The 15,985-nt window shown below is 44.9% G+C and overlaps 1 protein-coding gene across 2 annotated transcripts in view; it reads left to right on the top strand.

Moving 5' to 3' along the window:
• LOC110531332 (protein phosphatase 1K, mitochondrial) overlaps positions 1 to 15,985 on the top strand; it is a 25,813-nt gene extending 9,828 nt beyond the window's left edge. Inside the window, exons 3-7 of one of the 2 annotated variants that reach the window (XM_036987070.1) lie at positions 3,438 to 3,538; positions 7,905 to 8,070; positions 10,059 to 10,203; positions 14,543 to 14,677; positions 15,756 to 15,985. In XM_036987070.1, the coding sequence (XP_036842965.1) occupies positions 3,438 to 3,538; positions 7,905 to 8,070; positions 10,059 to 10,203; positions 14,543 to 14,677; positions 15,756 to 15,887 (679 nt within the window). In that variant the 3' untranslated portion in view covers positions 15,888 to 15,985. The remainder of the gene's footprint in view (positions 1 to 3,437; positions 3,539 to 7,904; positions 8,071 to 10,058; positions 10,204 to 14,542; positions 14,678 to 15,755) is intronic. The other variant, XM_036987069.1, reaches the window with a different exon arrangement.

Here is a 15,985-nt window from a genome sequence, read left to right as displayed (position 1 = left end):
ACACTACTGCAGGCTATAACTGGGTCTCTAGTAGACTACTGCAGGCTATAACTGGGCCTCTATTAGACTACTGCAGGCTATAACTGGGCCTCTATTAGACTACTGCAGGCTATAACTGGGCCTCTATTAGACTACTGCAGGCTATAACTGGGCCTCTATTAGACTACTGCAGGCTATAACTGGGCCTCTATTAGACTACTGCAGGCTATAACTGGGCCTCTAGTAGACTACTGCAGGCTATAACTGGGCCTCTAGTACACTACTGCAGGCTATAACTGGACCTCTAGTAGACTACTGCAGGCTATAACTGGGCCTCTAGTAGACTACTGCAGGCTATAACTGGGCCTCTAGTACACTACTGCAGGCTATAACTGGACCTCTAGTAGACTACTGCAGGCTATAACTGGACCTCTAGTAGACTACTGCAGGCTATAACTGGGCCTCTAGTACACTACTGCAGGCTATAACTGGGCCTCTATTAGACTACTGCAGGCTATAACTGGGCCTCTATTAGACTACTGCAGGCTATAACTGGGCCTCTAGTAGACTACTGCAGGCTATAACTGGGCCTCTAGTACACTACTGCAGGCTATAACTGGACCTCTAGTAGACTACTGCAGGCTATAACTGGGCCTCTAGTACACTACTGCAGGCTATAACTGGGCCTCTATTAGACTACTGCAGGCTATAACTGGGCCTCTATTAGACTACTGCAGGCTATAACTGGGCCTCTATTAGACTACTGCAGGCTATAACTGGGCCTCTAGTAGACTACTGCAGGCTATAACTGGGCCTCTAGTACACTACTGCAGGCTATAACTGGACCTCTAGTAGACTACTGCAGGCTATAACTGGGCCTCTAGTACACTACTGCAGGCTATAACTGGACCTCTAGTAGACTACTGCAGGCTATAACTGGACCTCTAGTAGACTACTGCAGGCTATAACTGGGCCTCTAGTACACTACTGCAGGCTATAACTGGGCCTCTATTAGACTACTGCAGGCTATAACTGGGCCTCTATTAGACTACTGCAGGCTATAACTGGGCCTCTAGTAGACTACTGCAGGCTATAACTGGGCCTCTAGTACACTACTGCAGGCTATAACTGGACCTCTAGTAGACTACTGCAGGCTATAACTGGGCCTCTAGTACACTACTGCAGGCTATAACTGGGCCTCTATTAGACTACTGCAGGCTATAACTGGGCCTCTAGTACACTACTGCAGGCTATAACTGGGCCTCTATTAGACTACTGCAGGCTATAACTGGGCCTCTATTAGACTACTGCAGGCTATAACTGGGCCTCTATTAGACTACTGCAGGCTATAACTGGGCCTCTATTAGACTACTGCAGGCTATAACTGGGCCTCTATTAGACTACTGCAGGCTATAACTGGGCCTCTAGTAGACTACTGCAGGCTATAACTGGGCCTCTAGTACACTACTGCAGGCTATAACTGGACCTCTAGTAGACTACTGCAGGCTATAACTGGGCCTCTAGTAGACTACTGCAGGCTATAACTGGGCCTCTAGTACACTACTGCAGGCTATAACTGGACCTCTAGTAGACTACTGCAGGCTATAACTGGACCTCTAGTAGACTACTGCAGGCTATAACTGGGCCTCTAGTACACTACTGCAGGCTATAACTGGGCCTCTATTAGACTACTGCAGGCTATAACTGGGCCTCTATTAGACTACTGCAGGCTATAACTGGGCCTCTAGTAGACTACTGCAGGCTATAACTGGGCCTCTAGTACACTACTGCAGGCTATAACTGGACCTCTAGTAGACTACTGCAGGCTATAACTGGGCCTCTAGTACACTACTGCAGGCTATAACTGGACCTCTAGTAGACTACTGCAGGCTATAACTGGGCCTCTAGTAGACTACTGCAGGCTATAACTGGGCCTCTAGTACACTACTGCAGGCTATAACTGGGCCTCTAGTAGACTACTGCAGGCTATAACTGGGCCTCTATTAGACTACTGCAGGCTATAACTGGGCCTCTATTAGACTACTGCAGGCTATAACTGGGCCTCTATTAGACTACTGCAGGCTATAACTGGGCCTCTATTAGACTACTGCAGGCTATAACTGGGCCTCTAGTAGACTACTGCAGGCTATAACTGGGCCTCTAGTACACTACTGCAGGCTATAACTGGACCTCTAGTAGACTACTGCAGGCTATAACTGGGCCTCTAGTAGACTACTGCAGGCTATAACTGGGCCTCTAGTACACTACTGCAGGCTATAACTGGACCTCTAGTAGACTACTGCAGGCTATAACTGGACCTCTAGTAGACTACTGCAGGCTATAACTGGGCCTCTAGTACACTACTGCAGGCTATAACTGGGCCTCTATTAGACTACTGCAGGCTATAACTGGGCCTCTATTAGACTACTGCAGGCTATAACTGGGCCTCTAGTAGACTACTGCAGGCTATAACTGGGCCTCTAGTACACTACTGCAGGCTATAACTGGACCTCTAGTAGACTACTGCAGGCTATAACTGGGCCTCTAGTACACTACTGCAGGCTATAACTGGACCTCTAGTAGACTACTGCAGGCTATAACTGGGCCTCTAGTAGACTACTGCAGGCTATAACTGGGCCTCTAGTAGACTACTGCAGGCTATAACTGGGCCTCTATTAGACTACTGCAGGCTATAACTGGACCTCTAGTAGACTACTGCAGGCTATAACTGGGCCTCTAGTAGACTACTGCAGGCTATAACTGGGCCTCTATTAGACTACTGCAGGCTATAACTGGGCCTCTATTAGACTACTGCAGGCTATAACTGGGCCTCTAGTAGACTACTGCGGGCTATAACTGGGCCTCTAGTAGACTACTGCAGGCTATAACTGGGCCTCTATTAGACTACTGCAGGCTATAACTGGGCCTCTAGTAGACTACTGAAAAAGAAAAGGGCAATGGGTTCTATAACTGATTCTCCCTCCCTCCCTCCCTCCCTCCCTCCCTCCCTCCCTCCCTCCCTCCCTCCCAACCTCCCTCTTTTGATCTTTCTTTCTTCTCTGTCTCTCTCTCTCTCTCTTTCTGTCTCTCTCTAATTCTCTGTCTCTCTCTCTCTCTCTTTCTGTCTCTCTCTAATTCTCTGTCTCTCTCTTATTCTCTCTCTCTCTTATTCTCTCTCTCTCTTATTCTCTCTCTTATTCTCTCTCTCTTATTCTCTCTCTCCTCCTCTCTCTCTCCCCTCTCCCCCCTCTCTACCCCCCCCCTCTTTCTCTCTCCCCCCTCCCTCTCTCTCTCTCTCGCTCTCTCTAATTCTCTGTCTCTGTCTCTCTCTTATTCCCCCCCCCCCCCCCCCCCCCCCCCCCCCCCCCCCCCCCCCCCCCCCCCCCCCCCCCCCCCCCCCCCCCCCCCCCCCCCTCTCTCTCTCATCATTGACATGTATGTCGGTGTTGTGTCTGTAGAGAGGCCCTACAGCAGGAGGATGACCTGGAGAAGGCTCTGACCCAAGCCTTTCTGGAGGTGGACAAAGCCCTGTACACACACCTCTCTTACTTTGGCAACGGTAAGAGACACTCACACACTTACACACACACACCCACCCATCCACCCACCCACACACACACTTACACACACACACCCACCCATCCACCCACCCACACACACACTTACACACACACAGACACCCATCCACCCACCCACACACACACCCACCCACACACACACTTACACACACACACCCACCCATCCACCCACCCATCCACCCACCCACACACACCCACCCATCCACCCACCCACACACACACTTACACACACCCACCCACACACACACTTACACACACACACCCACCCATCCACCCACCCATCCACCCACCCACACACAGACACCCATCCACCCACCCACACACACACTTACACACACACACCCACCCATCCACCCACCCATCCACCCACCCACCCACACACAGACACCCATCCACCCACCCACACACACACACACTTACACACAGACAACGCCTCCACTGATGAAGTTTGACAACCAATCAAATTTCAATAAAGCCCTTTTTTACATCAGCTGATTTTATACAGAAACTGATATCAGTTGACCGCTCCCTGAAACACGTCAGCGTGCAGGCCTTTCTAATCGACCTGGCCGGGGTATCCTGGAAGGACATTGACCTCATCCCCTCAGTAGAGGATGCCTGGTTATTGTTTTTAAATGCCTTCCTCACCATCTTAAATAAGCATGCCCCATTCAAGAAATTTAGAACCAGGAACAGAGATAGCCCTTGGTTCTCTCCAGACCTGACTGCCCTTAACCAACACAAAAACATAATTTGGCGTCCTATGCAATCTGGTTTCAGAGCTGGTCATGGGTGTACCTCAGCCACGCTCAAAGTCCAAAACGATATCTTAACCGCCATCGATAAGAAACAATACTGTGCAGCCGTATTTAATGACCCGGCCAAGTCTTTCGACTTTGTCAATCACCACATCCTCATTGGCAGACTCGACAGCCTTGGTTTCTCAAATGATTGCCTCGCCTGGTTCACCAACTACTTCTCTGATAGAGTTCAGTGTGTCAAATCGGAGGGTCTGTTGTCCGGACCGCTGGCAGTCTCTATGGGGGTGCCACAGGGTTCAAATCTTGAATCAACTCTCTTCTCTGTATACATCAATAATGTCGCTCTTGCTGCTGGTAGTCCACCTCTACGCAGACGACACCATTCTGTATACTTCTGGCCCTTCTTTGGACACTGTGTTATCAACCCTCCAGGTGAGCTTCAATGCCATACAACTCCCCTTCCGTGGCCTCCAACTGCTCTTAAATGCAAGTAAAACTAAATGCATGCTCTTCAACCGATTGCTGCTCACACCTGCCCGCCTGTCCAGCATCACTACTCTGGACGGTTCTGACTTAGAATATGTGGACAACTACAAATACCTAGGTGTCTGGTTAGACTGTAAACTCTCCTTCCAGACTCACATCAAACATCTCAATCCAAAGTTAAATCTAGAATTGGCTTCCTATTTCGCAACAAAGCATCCTTCACTCATGCTGCCAAAAATACCATTGTAAAACTGACCATGCTACCAATCCTCGACTTCGGTGATGTCATCTACAAAATAGCCTCCAATACCCTACTCAATAAATTGGATGCAGTCTATCACAGTGCAATCCGTTTTGTCACCAAAGCCCCATATACTACCCAGCACTGCGACCTGTACGCTCTCGTTGGCTGGCCCTCGCTTCATACTCGTCGCCAAACCCACTGGCTCCATGTCATCTACAAGACCCTGCTAGGTAAAGTCCCCCCTAATCTCAGCTCGCTGGTCACCATAGCAGCACCCACCTATAGTAATATAGTATAGTATATTATAGAGCAGTATAGTATATAGCATAGTATATTATAGAGCAGTATAGTATATAGCATAGTATATTATAGAGCAGCATAGTATATAGCATAGTATATTATAGAGCAGTATAGTATATAGTATAGTATATTATAGAGCAGTATAGTATATAGTATAGTATATTATAGAGCAGTATAGTATATAGTATAGTATATTATAGAGCAGTATCGTATATTACAGAGCAGTATAGTATATAGTATAGTATATTATAGAGCAGTATAGTATATTATAGAGCAGTATAGTATATAGCATAGTATATTATAGAGCAGTATAGTATATAGTATAGTATATTATAGAGCAGTATAGTATATAGTATAGTATATTATAGAGCAGTATAGTATATTATAGAGCAGTATAGTATATAGCATAGTATATTATAGAGCAGTATAGTATATAGTATAGTATATTATAGAGCAGTATAGTATATAGCATAGTATATTATAGAGCAGTATAGTATATAGCATAGTATATTATAGAGCAGTATAGTATATAGTATAGTATATTATAGAGCAGTATAGTATATAGTATAGTATATTATAGAGCAGTATAGTATATAGTATAGTATATTATAGAGCAGTATCGTATATTACAGAGCAGTATAGTATATAGTATAGTATATTATAGAGCAGTATAGTATATAGTATAGTATATTATAGAGCAGTATAGTATATAGCATAGTATATTATAGAGCAGTATAGTATATAGTATAGTATATTATAGAGCAGTATAGTATATAGCATAGTATATTATAGAGCAGTATAGTATATAGCATAGTATATTATAGAGCAGTATAGTATATAGCATAGTATATTATAGAGCAGTATAGTATATAGTATAGTATATTATAGAGCAGTATAGTATATTATAGAGCATTATAGTATATAGTATAGTATATTATAGAGCATTATAGAATATAGTATAGTATATTATAGAGCAGTATAGTATATAGTATAGTATATTATAGAGCAGTATAGTATATTATAGAGCATTATAGTATATAGTATAGTATATTATAGAGCATTATAGAATATAGTATAGTATATTATAGAGCAGTATAGTATATAGTATAGTATATTATAGAGCAGTATAGTATATAGTATAGTATAATACAGAGCATAATAGGTTGTATATAATACAGTCTAGTATAGTATAGAGCAGTATAGTTAGTATTGTATACAGTATAGTATATAGTATACTATAGTATATTGTATAGAGCAGTATCGTATATAGTATAGTCTATTGTATAGTATAGTATAGAGCAGTATAGTTAGTATTGTATATAGTAAAGTATATAGTATACTATTGTATAGTATATAGCAGTGTAGTTAGTATTGTATATAGTATACTATAGTATATCGTATAGAGCAGAGCAGTATAGTTAGTATTGTGTATAGTATAGTATAGTATAGTACAGAGCAGTATAGTTGGTATTGTACAGTATATAGTATTGTTAGTATAGCAGATGTATAGTTAGAATAGTTGGTATAGTATATAGCATAGTATAGTTGGCATAGTATAGGTAGTATAGTATATAGTATAGTATAGTTGTATATTATATAGTATAGAGAAGTATACTTAATGTAGTGTAGTATATAGTATAGAGCAGTATAGTTAGTATAGTATATATGAGTATGGTTAATATAGTATATACTATGGTATAGATCAATATATTTAGTATAGTATATAGTATGGTATAGATCAGTATATTTAGTATAGTATATAGTAAAGCATACTATAGAGCCGTATAGTATAGATCAGTATAGTTAGTATAGTATATTATATAGTATATAGCAGTATAGTTAGTATAGTATATGAGATAGTATAGTGCACTATAGTTAGTATAGTATATAGTATAGTATATAGTAGCGTTAGTATAGTATATAGTACATTACATAGTATAGGGCAGTATAGTTAGTATAGTATATAGTATATAGTATATATTATATAGTGTACAGTATAGATCGGTAAAGTTAGTATAGTATTTAGTATAGTTAGTATTGTATATAGTATAGTATATAGTAGCGTTAGTATAGTATAGTATAGTATATTGTATAAATCAGTAAAGTTAGTATAGTATTTAGTATAGTTAGTATTGTATATAGTATAGTATGTAGTAGCGTTAGTATAGTATAGTATAGTATATTGTATAAATCAGTAAAGTTAGTATAGTATATAGTATGGTTGGTATTGTATATTGTATAGATCGGTAGCGTTAGTATAGTATATAGTATAGTTAGTACTGTATATAGTATAGTATTGAGCATATTACAGTCCAGTACCATGTGTGACTGCTTGCAGTCATGTAATCAATTGGACACTAGGCTACTCCACCTGCCTCTGTCTAACACCTCTCTCTCCGTCTCTCGCTCTTTCTCTCTCTCTCTGTCTATCTCTGTCTCTCGCTCTTTCTGTCTTTCTCTGTCTCTCCCTCTCTCTCTCTCTCTCTCTCTCTGTCCTCTCTCTGTCTCTCCCTCCATCTCTCTCTGTCTCTCCCTCTCTCTGTCCTCTCTCTCTAGCTTCCTTCCTGACTGCGGGGACCACGGCGACAGTTGCCATTTTACGAGACGGTGTGGAGTTGGTGGTTGCTAGCGTGGGGGACAGCCGAGCGTTGCTATGCAGGAAGGGGCGGGCCAAGAAACTCACAATTGACCACACCCCTGACCGGAAGGACGAGAGACAGAGGTTTAAACCTATACATCTATTGTAGAAGTTAAGAGAGAGACAGATAGAGAGAGAGACAGATAAACAGAGTGTGTGCGGGGGGGACCAAGTACATACGGAAAGTATTCAGACCCCTTCCCTTTTTTTTTACCTTCCTTTACGGAGCCGTACGGGCTCGGGAGAGACGAAGGTTGAAAGTCATGCGTCCTCCGCATACACAACCCAACCAAGCCACACTGCTTCTTAACACAGCGCCCTCCAACCCAGAAGCCAGCCGCACCAATGTGTCGGAGGAAACACCGTGCACCTGGCTAACCTTTTGTTAGCGGGCACTGCGCCCGGCCCGCCACGGACATCCCGGTCACGGCACGGCCTGGGCGCGAACCTAGAGTCTCTGATGGCATAGCTGGCGCTGCAGTACAGCGCCCTTAACCACTGCGCCACCCAGGACCCCTTCTCTTTTTCCACATTTTGTTACGTTACAGCCTTATTCTAAAACGTGTTAAGTCTTTTTTTCCCTCATCAATCTACACACAATAACCTATAATGACAAAACAAAAATAGGTTTTTTATTCATACCCTTTGAGCTCAGGTGCATCCTATTTCCATTGATCATCCTTGAGATGTTTCTACAACTTGATTGGAGTCCATCTGTGGTAAATTGATTGGACATGATTTGGAAAGGCACACACCTGTCTATATAAGATCCCAGAGTGCATGTCAGAGCAAAAACCAAGCAATGAGGTCGAAGGAATTGTCCGTAGAGCTCAGAGACAGGATTGTGTCGGAGGGTACCAAAACATTTCTGCAGCATTGAAGGTCCCCAGTGACACAGTGGCCTCCATCATTCTTAAATGGAAGAAGTTTGGAACCACCAAGACTCTTCCGAGAGCTGGATGCCCGGCCAAACTGAGCAATTGGGAGAGAAAGGCCTTGGTCAGGGAGGTGACCAAGAACCTGATGGTAACTCTGACAGAGCTCCAGAGTTCTTCTGTGGAGATGGGAGAACCTTCCAGAAGGAAAACCATCTTTGCAGCACTCTACCAATCTACCAATCAGACTGTCACGTACGGGATCACGACTGGATGTGATACAATTCGAACCAGGAACTGTAGTGACACCTCTTGCACCGAGATGCAGTGCCTTAGACCGCTCCGCCACCTGGGAGCCCGAGACAGCAACAGGCTGATTGGTCGGCTCTTTGAGCCAGTAAAGGGGGCTTTACTATTCTTGGGTAGCGGAATAAATGTAGCCTCCCTCCAGGCCTGAGGACAAATACTTTCCTTTAGGCTTAGGGACCAAGTACACACTCGGGGAGGGGATTTGGGGACGGTATGTGTGCCAAGTATTTAAAATGGGGTGTTGGGGGGTGATGAATGTTATGTATGCTTGGTCTCTCTCCAACAACCAAACACAGCAGTGGTTTCATAATGGGAAATGGTCTAGGTCTGGCTAACGCAAACTTTCTAAACCCAGGGGCGGTGGGAAGACTAAGTCGGGGTCAATGTAGGGTAACATTCAAAGATGTAACATTTAGAAAGACTATGATGTGACTAGAGCTGGACCAAGTACACATTCAGGTTCATGCCAGGGTTGTTCTCACCTAGGATCAAACGTAACGGTGTGGTTCTGTAACATCAATGTTCAACTCTGGTCTCTTTTCCTCGCTCTCTACCCCTCCAACCCCCCTCTTGACCCCCCCCCCCCCCCCCCGTCTCTCTCTCTCTCTCCCCCTCTCCCGCCCCCTCTCTCTCGTCCCCTCTTTCTCTCCCTCTCTCTCTCTCTCTCTCTCTCTCTCTTTCTCTCTCTTTCTCTCTCCCTCTCTCTCCCCTCCCCCTCTCTCGCCCCCCTCTTTCTCTCTCCCCCCTCTTTCTCTCTCCCGCTCTCTTTCTCTCCCCCCTCTTTCTCTCCCCCTCTTGCTCTCTTGCTCTCTTTCTCTCTCTCTCTCCCCTCTCTCTCTCTCTCTCTCTCTCTCTCTCTCTCTCTCTTCCTCTCTCTCTTCCCTGCAGGATAAAGCTGAGTGGAGGGTTCGTAACGTGGAATAGTCTTGGTCAGGCTAACGTTAATGGGAGGTTAGCGATGACACGCAGCATCGGAGACTTTCACCTCAAGAACACTGGAGTCATCGCCCTGCCAGAGACACAACGGATCAACGTGAGTTATTAACAGGTTATCAACATTAACCCACCCAACTCAACATCATCAACTCAGATTCAAGCTCTGAAAACTAGACTATAATGGTGACAATGATGATGGGGGTGGTGATGGTGGTGATGATGGTGGTGGTAATGTTGGTGATGATGATGGTGATAGTGGTGGTGGGGATGATGGTGGTGATGATGATGGTGGTGGTGATGATGGTGGTGGTGGTCGTAATGGTGATGATTATGATGATCTAATGGTGATGATGATCTAATGGTGGTGATGATGTAATGGTGATGCTGATGTGATGGTGATAATGGTGATGATGTAATGGTGGTGATGATGTAATGGTGATGCTGATGTGATGGTGATAATGGTGATGATGATGTAATGGTGATGATGGTGGTGATGGGGATGTAATGGTGATGGTGGTGTTTAAAAAAAATATATATATATATATTTCACAGACAACAACACAGAGTTACACATGGAGTAAACAATTAACAATAAACAAGTCAATAACATAGTAGAAAAAAAATAACCAATATACATTGTGTGCAAAAGGCATGAGGAGGTAGGCAATAAATAGGCCATTAGAGTGAATGATTACAATTTATCAGATTAACACTGGAGTGATAATTGATCAGATGGTCATGTACAGATAGAGATACTGGTGTGCAAAAGAGCAGAAAAGTAAATAAAATGAAAACAGTATGGAGATGAGGTAGGTAAATTGGGTGGGCTATATACTGATGGACTATGTACAGCTGCAGCGATCGGTTAGCTGCTCAGATAGCAGATGTTTAAAGTTGGTGAGGGAGATAAGTCTCCAACTTCAGAGATTTTTGCAATTCGTTCCAGTTGCAGGCAGCAGAGAACTGGAAGGAAACATCATTGATATATAAAGAGAAAAGAGTCGGCCCGAGAATTGAACCCTGTGGCACCCCCATAGAGACTGCCAGAGGTCTGGACAACATGCCCTCCGATTTGACACACTGAACTCTGTCTGCAAAGTAGTTGGTGAACCAGGCAAGGCAGTCATTAGAAAAACCGAGGCTACTGAGTCTGTCGATAAGAATATGGTGATTGACAGAGTCGAAAGCCTTGGCCAGGTCGATGAAGACTGCTGCACAGTGCTGTCTTTTATCGATGGCGGTTATGATATCGTTTAGTATCTTGAGCGTGGCTGAGGTGCACCTGTGACCGGCTCGGAAACCGGATTGCACAGCGGAGAAGGTTCAGCGGAGAACAATCTGTTTGTTGACTTGGCTTTCAAAGACCTTAGATAGGCAGGGCAAGATGGATATAGGTCTGTAACAGTTTGGGTCCAGGGTGTCTCCCCCTTTGAAGAGGGGTCTGACCGCGGCAGCTTTCCAATCCTTGGGGATCTCAGATGATACGAAGGAGAGGTTGAACAGGCTGGTAATAGGGGTTGCGACAATGGCGGCGGACAGTTTCAGAAATAGAGGGTACAGATTGTCAAGCCCAGCTGATTTGTACGGGTCCAGGTTTTGCAGCTCTTTCAGAACATCTGCTATCTGGATTTGGGTAAAGGAGAAGCTGGGGAGAAGCTGGGGAGGTGTGGGCAGGGACTATTTGATGCTATTGCAGTCCGCCACAGGATGTTTTTGTGCTGGTCGAGGGCAGTCAGGTCTGGAGTGAACCAGGGGCTATATCTGTTCTTAGTTCTGCATTTTTTGAATGGAGCATGCTTGTCTAAGATGGTGAGGAAGTTACTTTTAAAGAATGACCAGGCATCCTCAACTGACGGGATGAGGTCAATATCCTTCCAGGATACCCAGGCCAGGTCAATTAGAAAGGCCTGCTCGCAGAAGTGTTTTAGGGAGCGTTTGACAGTGATTAGGGGTGGTCGTTTGACCGCGGACCCGTAGCGGATACAGGCAATGAGGCAGTGATCACTGAGATCCTGATTGAAGACAGCAGAGGTGTATTTGGAGGGCAAGTTGGTCAGGATAATGTCAATTAGGGTGCCCATGTTTACGGATTTAGGGTTGTACCTGGTGGGTTCCTTGATGATTTGTGTGAGATTGAGGGCATCTAGCTTAGATTGTAGGACTGCCGGGGTGTTAAGCATATCCCAGTTTAGGTCACCTATCACAACAAACTCTGAAGCTAGATCGGGGGCGATCAATTCACAAATGGTGTCCAGGGCACAGCTGGGAGCTGAGGGGGGTCGGTAGCAGACGACAACAGTGAGAGACTTATTTCTGGAGAGAGTCATTTTTAAAATTAGTAGTTCGAACTGTTTGGGTATGGACCTGGAAAGTATGACAGACCTTTGCAGGCTATCTCTGCAGTAGATTGCAATTCCTTCCCCTTTGGCAGTTCTATAATGTTCTAGTTTGGTATGGAAATCTCAGAATTTTTGGTGGCCTTCCTAAGCCAGGATTCAGACACGGCAAGGATATCTGGGTTGGCGGAGTGTGCTAAAACAGTGAGTAAAACAAACTTAGGGAGGAGGCTTCTGATGTTAACATGCATGAAACCAATGCTATTATGGTTACAGAAGTCATCAAAAGAGTGCGCCTGGGGAATAGGAGTGGAGCTAGGTACTGCAGGGCCTGGATTCACCTCTACATCACCAGAGGAACAGAGGAGGAGTAGGATAAGGGTACGGCTAATCCCAGGGCCTGGGATTAGAGAATTTGGCCAGTAACACAAAAGGTTCCTAGTTTTAATCCCTGAGATGACAAGTTAAAATATCTGTCCATGTGCCTTTGAGCAAGACAAACTTCTCTCCAGTGTCAGTTGATAATGGCTGGCCAAGGGACAACTCGTTATTACATCACTGCAGGGCCTGGGTTTACCTCCACATCACCCGAGGAACAGAGGAGGAGTAGGATGAGGGTGCCTGGGGACATGCAGAGCCTGGGTTTACCTCCACATCCCCCGAGGAACAGAGGAGGAGTAGGATAAGGGTGCCTGGGGACATGCAGGGCCTGGGTTTACCTCCACATCACCCGAGGAACAGAGGAGGAGTAGGATGAGGGTGCATGGGGACATGCAGGGCCTTGGTTTACCTCCACATCACCTGAGGAACAGAGGAGGAGTAGGATGAGGGTGCGGCTAAAAATGTAATGGTGGTGATGTGATGATGATGATGATGGTGATGGGATGGTGGTGATGTGATGATGGTGATGGGATGGTGGTGATGTGATGATGATCATGGTGATGGGATGGTGGTGATGTGATGATGGTGATGGGATGGTGGTGATGTGATGATGATGATTATGGTGATGGGATGGTGGTGATGTGATGATGATGATTATGGTGATGGGATGGTGGTGATGATGATGGTTATGTGATGATGATGATGATGATGATGGTGATGGTGGTGATGGTGATGTGATGGTGGTGATGTGATGGGGATGTGATGGTGGTGATGGTGATGTGATGGTGGTGATGTGATGGGGATGGTGGTGATGGTGGTGATGGTGGTGATGGAGATGGGATGGGGATGGTGGTGATGGTGATGTGATGGTGGTGATGTTGATGTGATGGGGATGGTGGTGATGGTGTTGTGATGGTGATGTGATGGGGATGGGATGGTGGTGATGGTGATGTGATGGTGGTGATGTGATGGTGGTGATGTGATGGTGGTGATGGGGGTGTGATGGTGGTGATGGTGATGTGATGGGGATGTGATGGTGGTGATGGGGATGTGATGGTGGTGATGGTGGTGATGTGTTGGTGGTGATGTGATGGTGGTGATGTGATGGGGATGTGATGGTGATGTGATGGGTATGTGATGGTGGTGATGGTGATGTGATGGTGATGATGGGATGATGGTGGGGATGGTGATGTGATGATGGTGATGTGATGGTGGTGATGATGGTGATGTGATGGGTATGTGATGGTGGTGATGGGGATGTGATGATGGTGATGTGATGGTGGTGATGGGGATGTGATGGTGTTGAAGGTGATGTGATGGGTATGTGATGGTGGTGATGGGGATGTGTTGGTGGTGATGTGATGGTGGTGATGGGGATGTGATGGTGGTGATGTGATGGTGGTGATGTGATGGTGGTGATGATGATGATGGTGATGTGATGATGGTGATGTGATGATGGTGGGGATGGTGATGTGATGATGGTGATGTGATGGTGGTGATGATGATGATGGTGATGTGATGATGGTGGGGATGGTGATGTGATGATGGTGATGTGATGGTGGTGATGATGATGATGGTGATGTAATGATGGTGATGTGATGGGGATGGTGGTGATGATGATGGTGATGTGATGGGGATGGTGGTGATGATGGCGATCACAATGAAAATCATGATTATAAAGCTCAGAATTATAATATTGTTATTATTTTATATATTTAGCTGCAACACCACCAAGACACCTTCCTGGCTCTGACGACAGACGGGATCAACTTCATCATGAACGACCAGGAGATCTGTGATGTCATCAACCAGTGCCATGACCCCACAGAGGCAGCAAACGTAATTGCACAACAGGTGAGTGTGTGTATGAGAGAAAGAACATAAGAAAGACAGAGAGAGAGAAACAGAGACAGACAGACAGACAGAGACAGACAGACAGAGACAGACAGACAGACAGAGAGAGAGAGACAGACAGACAGACAGACAGAGACAGAGAGACAGAGACAGACAGAGAGAAACAGAAACAGAGATAGACAGACAGAGAGAGACAAAGACAGACAGACAGAGACAGACAGAGAGAAACAAAGACAGACAGAGAGAGACAGACAGAGAGAAACAGAAAACAGAGAGAGACAGACAGAGAGAGACAGAGAGAGACAGACAGAGAGAAACAGAAAACAGAGAGAGACAGACAGAGAGAGACAGAGAGAGACAGACAGACAGAGACAAAGACAGACAGACAGAGAGAAACAGAGATAGACAGACAGACAGAGAGAGACAGACAGAGACAGAGACAGAGAGAGAGAGACAGACAGAGAGAGAGAGAGGGGGAGAGAGAGAGAAGGAGAGATAGAGACCATGTCAATTGTGTTTGACACAGTGTTTACTCATTATAATGGTGTATAATATGTGTATAATGGATATAGACACTGATCTGGGGTCAGTTATTGCATTTCCCCCACTGAAGGTTAAGGTTTGGATTGGGGGAGGGGAAGCTGATCCTAGATCTGTACGTAAAGCGGTAACTTCATCCCAGTGCAATCTAAACGCATGTATACATTTAAAATGTACACAGGTGTACAAAACATTAAGAACACCTTCCTAATGTTGAGTTGGATGTCCTTTTGGGGTGGTGGGACCATTTGTGATACACACGGGAAACTGTTGAGTGTGAAGAAGAGAACTACAGCAGCGTTGCAGTTCTTGACACACTCAAACCGGTCTCAGTTGTCTCAAGGCTTAGAAATCCTTCTTTAACCCTTTCTCCTCCTGAATCGAAGTGGGTTTAACAAGTGACATCAATAAGGGAGGGATCATAGCTTTCACCTGGTCAGACTGTCATTGAAAGAGCTGGTGTTCTTAATGTTTTGTACACTCAGTGTGTATATTTCTCTCTATATATATATATATATTATGTGTGTGTCTGTTTCAGGCTCTGCAGTATGGTTCAGAGGATAACAGTACGATCGTGGTGCTTCCGTTTGGAGCCTGGGGTAAACAGGAGAGCAGTCTGTCTGGCTACTCCATGAGCAGAAACCTGGCTTCAAGTGGCCGTTGGTCCTGAGAGAGAGAGAGAGAGAGAGAGAGATACTGGACACACACACCCATGGACACACCCACTCATGGACACACACACTCATGGACACACACACTTAGGATACA

The sequence above is a fragment of the Oncorhynchus mykiss genome, chromosome 9 (assembly GCF_013265735.2).
Source record: "Oncorhynchus mykiss isolate Arlee chromosome 9, USDA_OmykA_1.1, whole genome shotgun sequence".
NCBI lineage: Eukaryota > Metazoa > Chordata > Actinopteri > Salmoniformes > Salmonidae > Oncorhynchus > Oncorhynchus mykiss.
The sequence above is the reverse complement of the archived record's forward strand: the minus strand, read 5'-3'. Positions and strand labels throughout refer to the sequence as shown.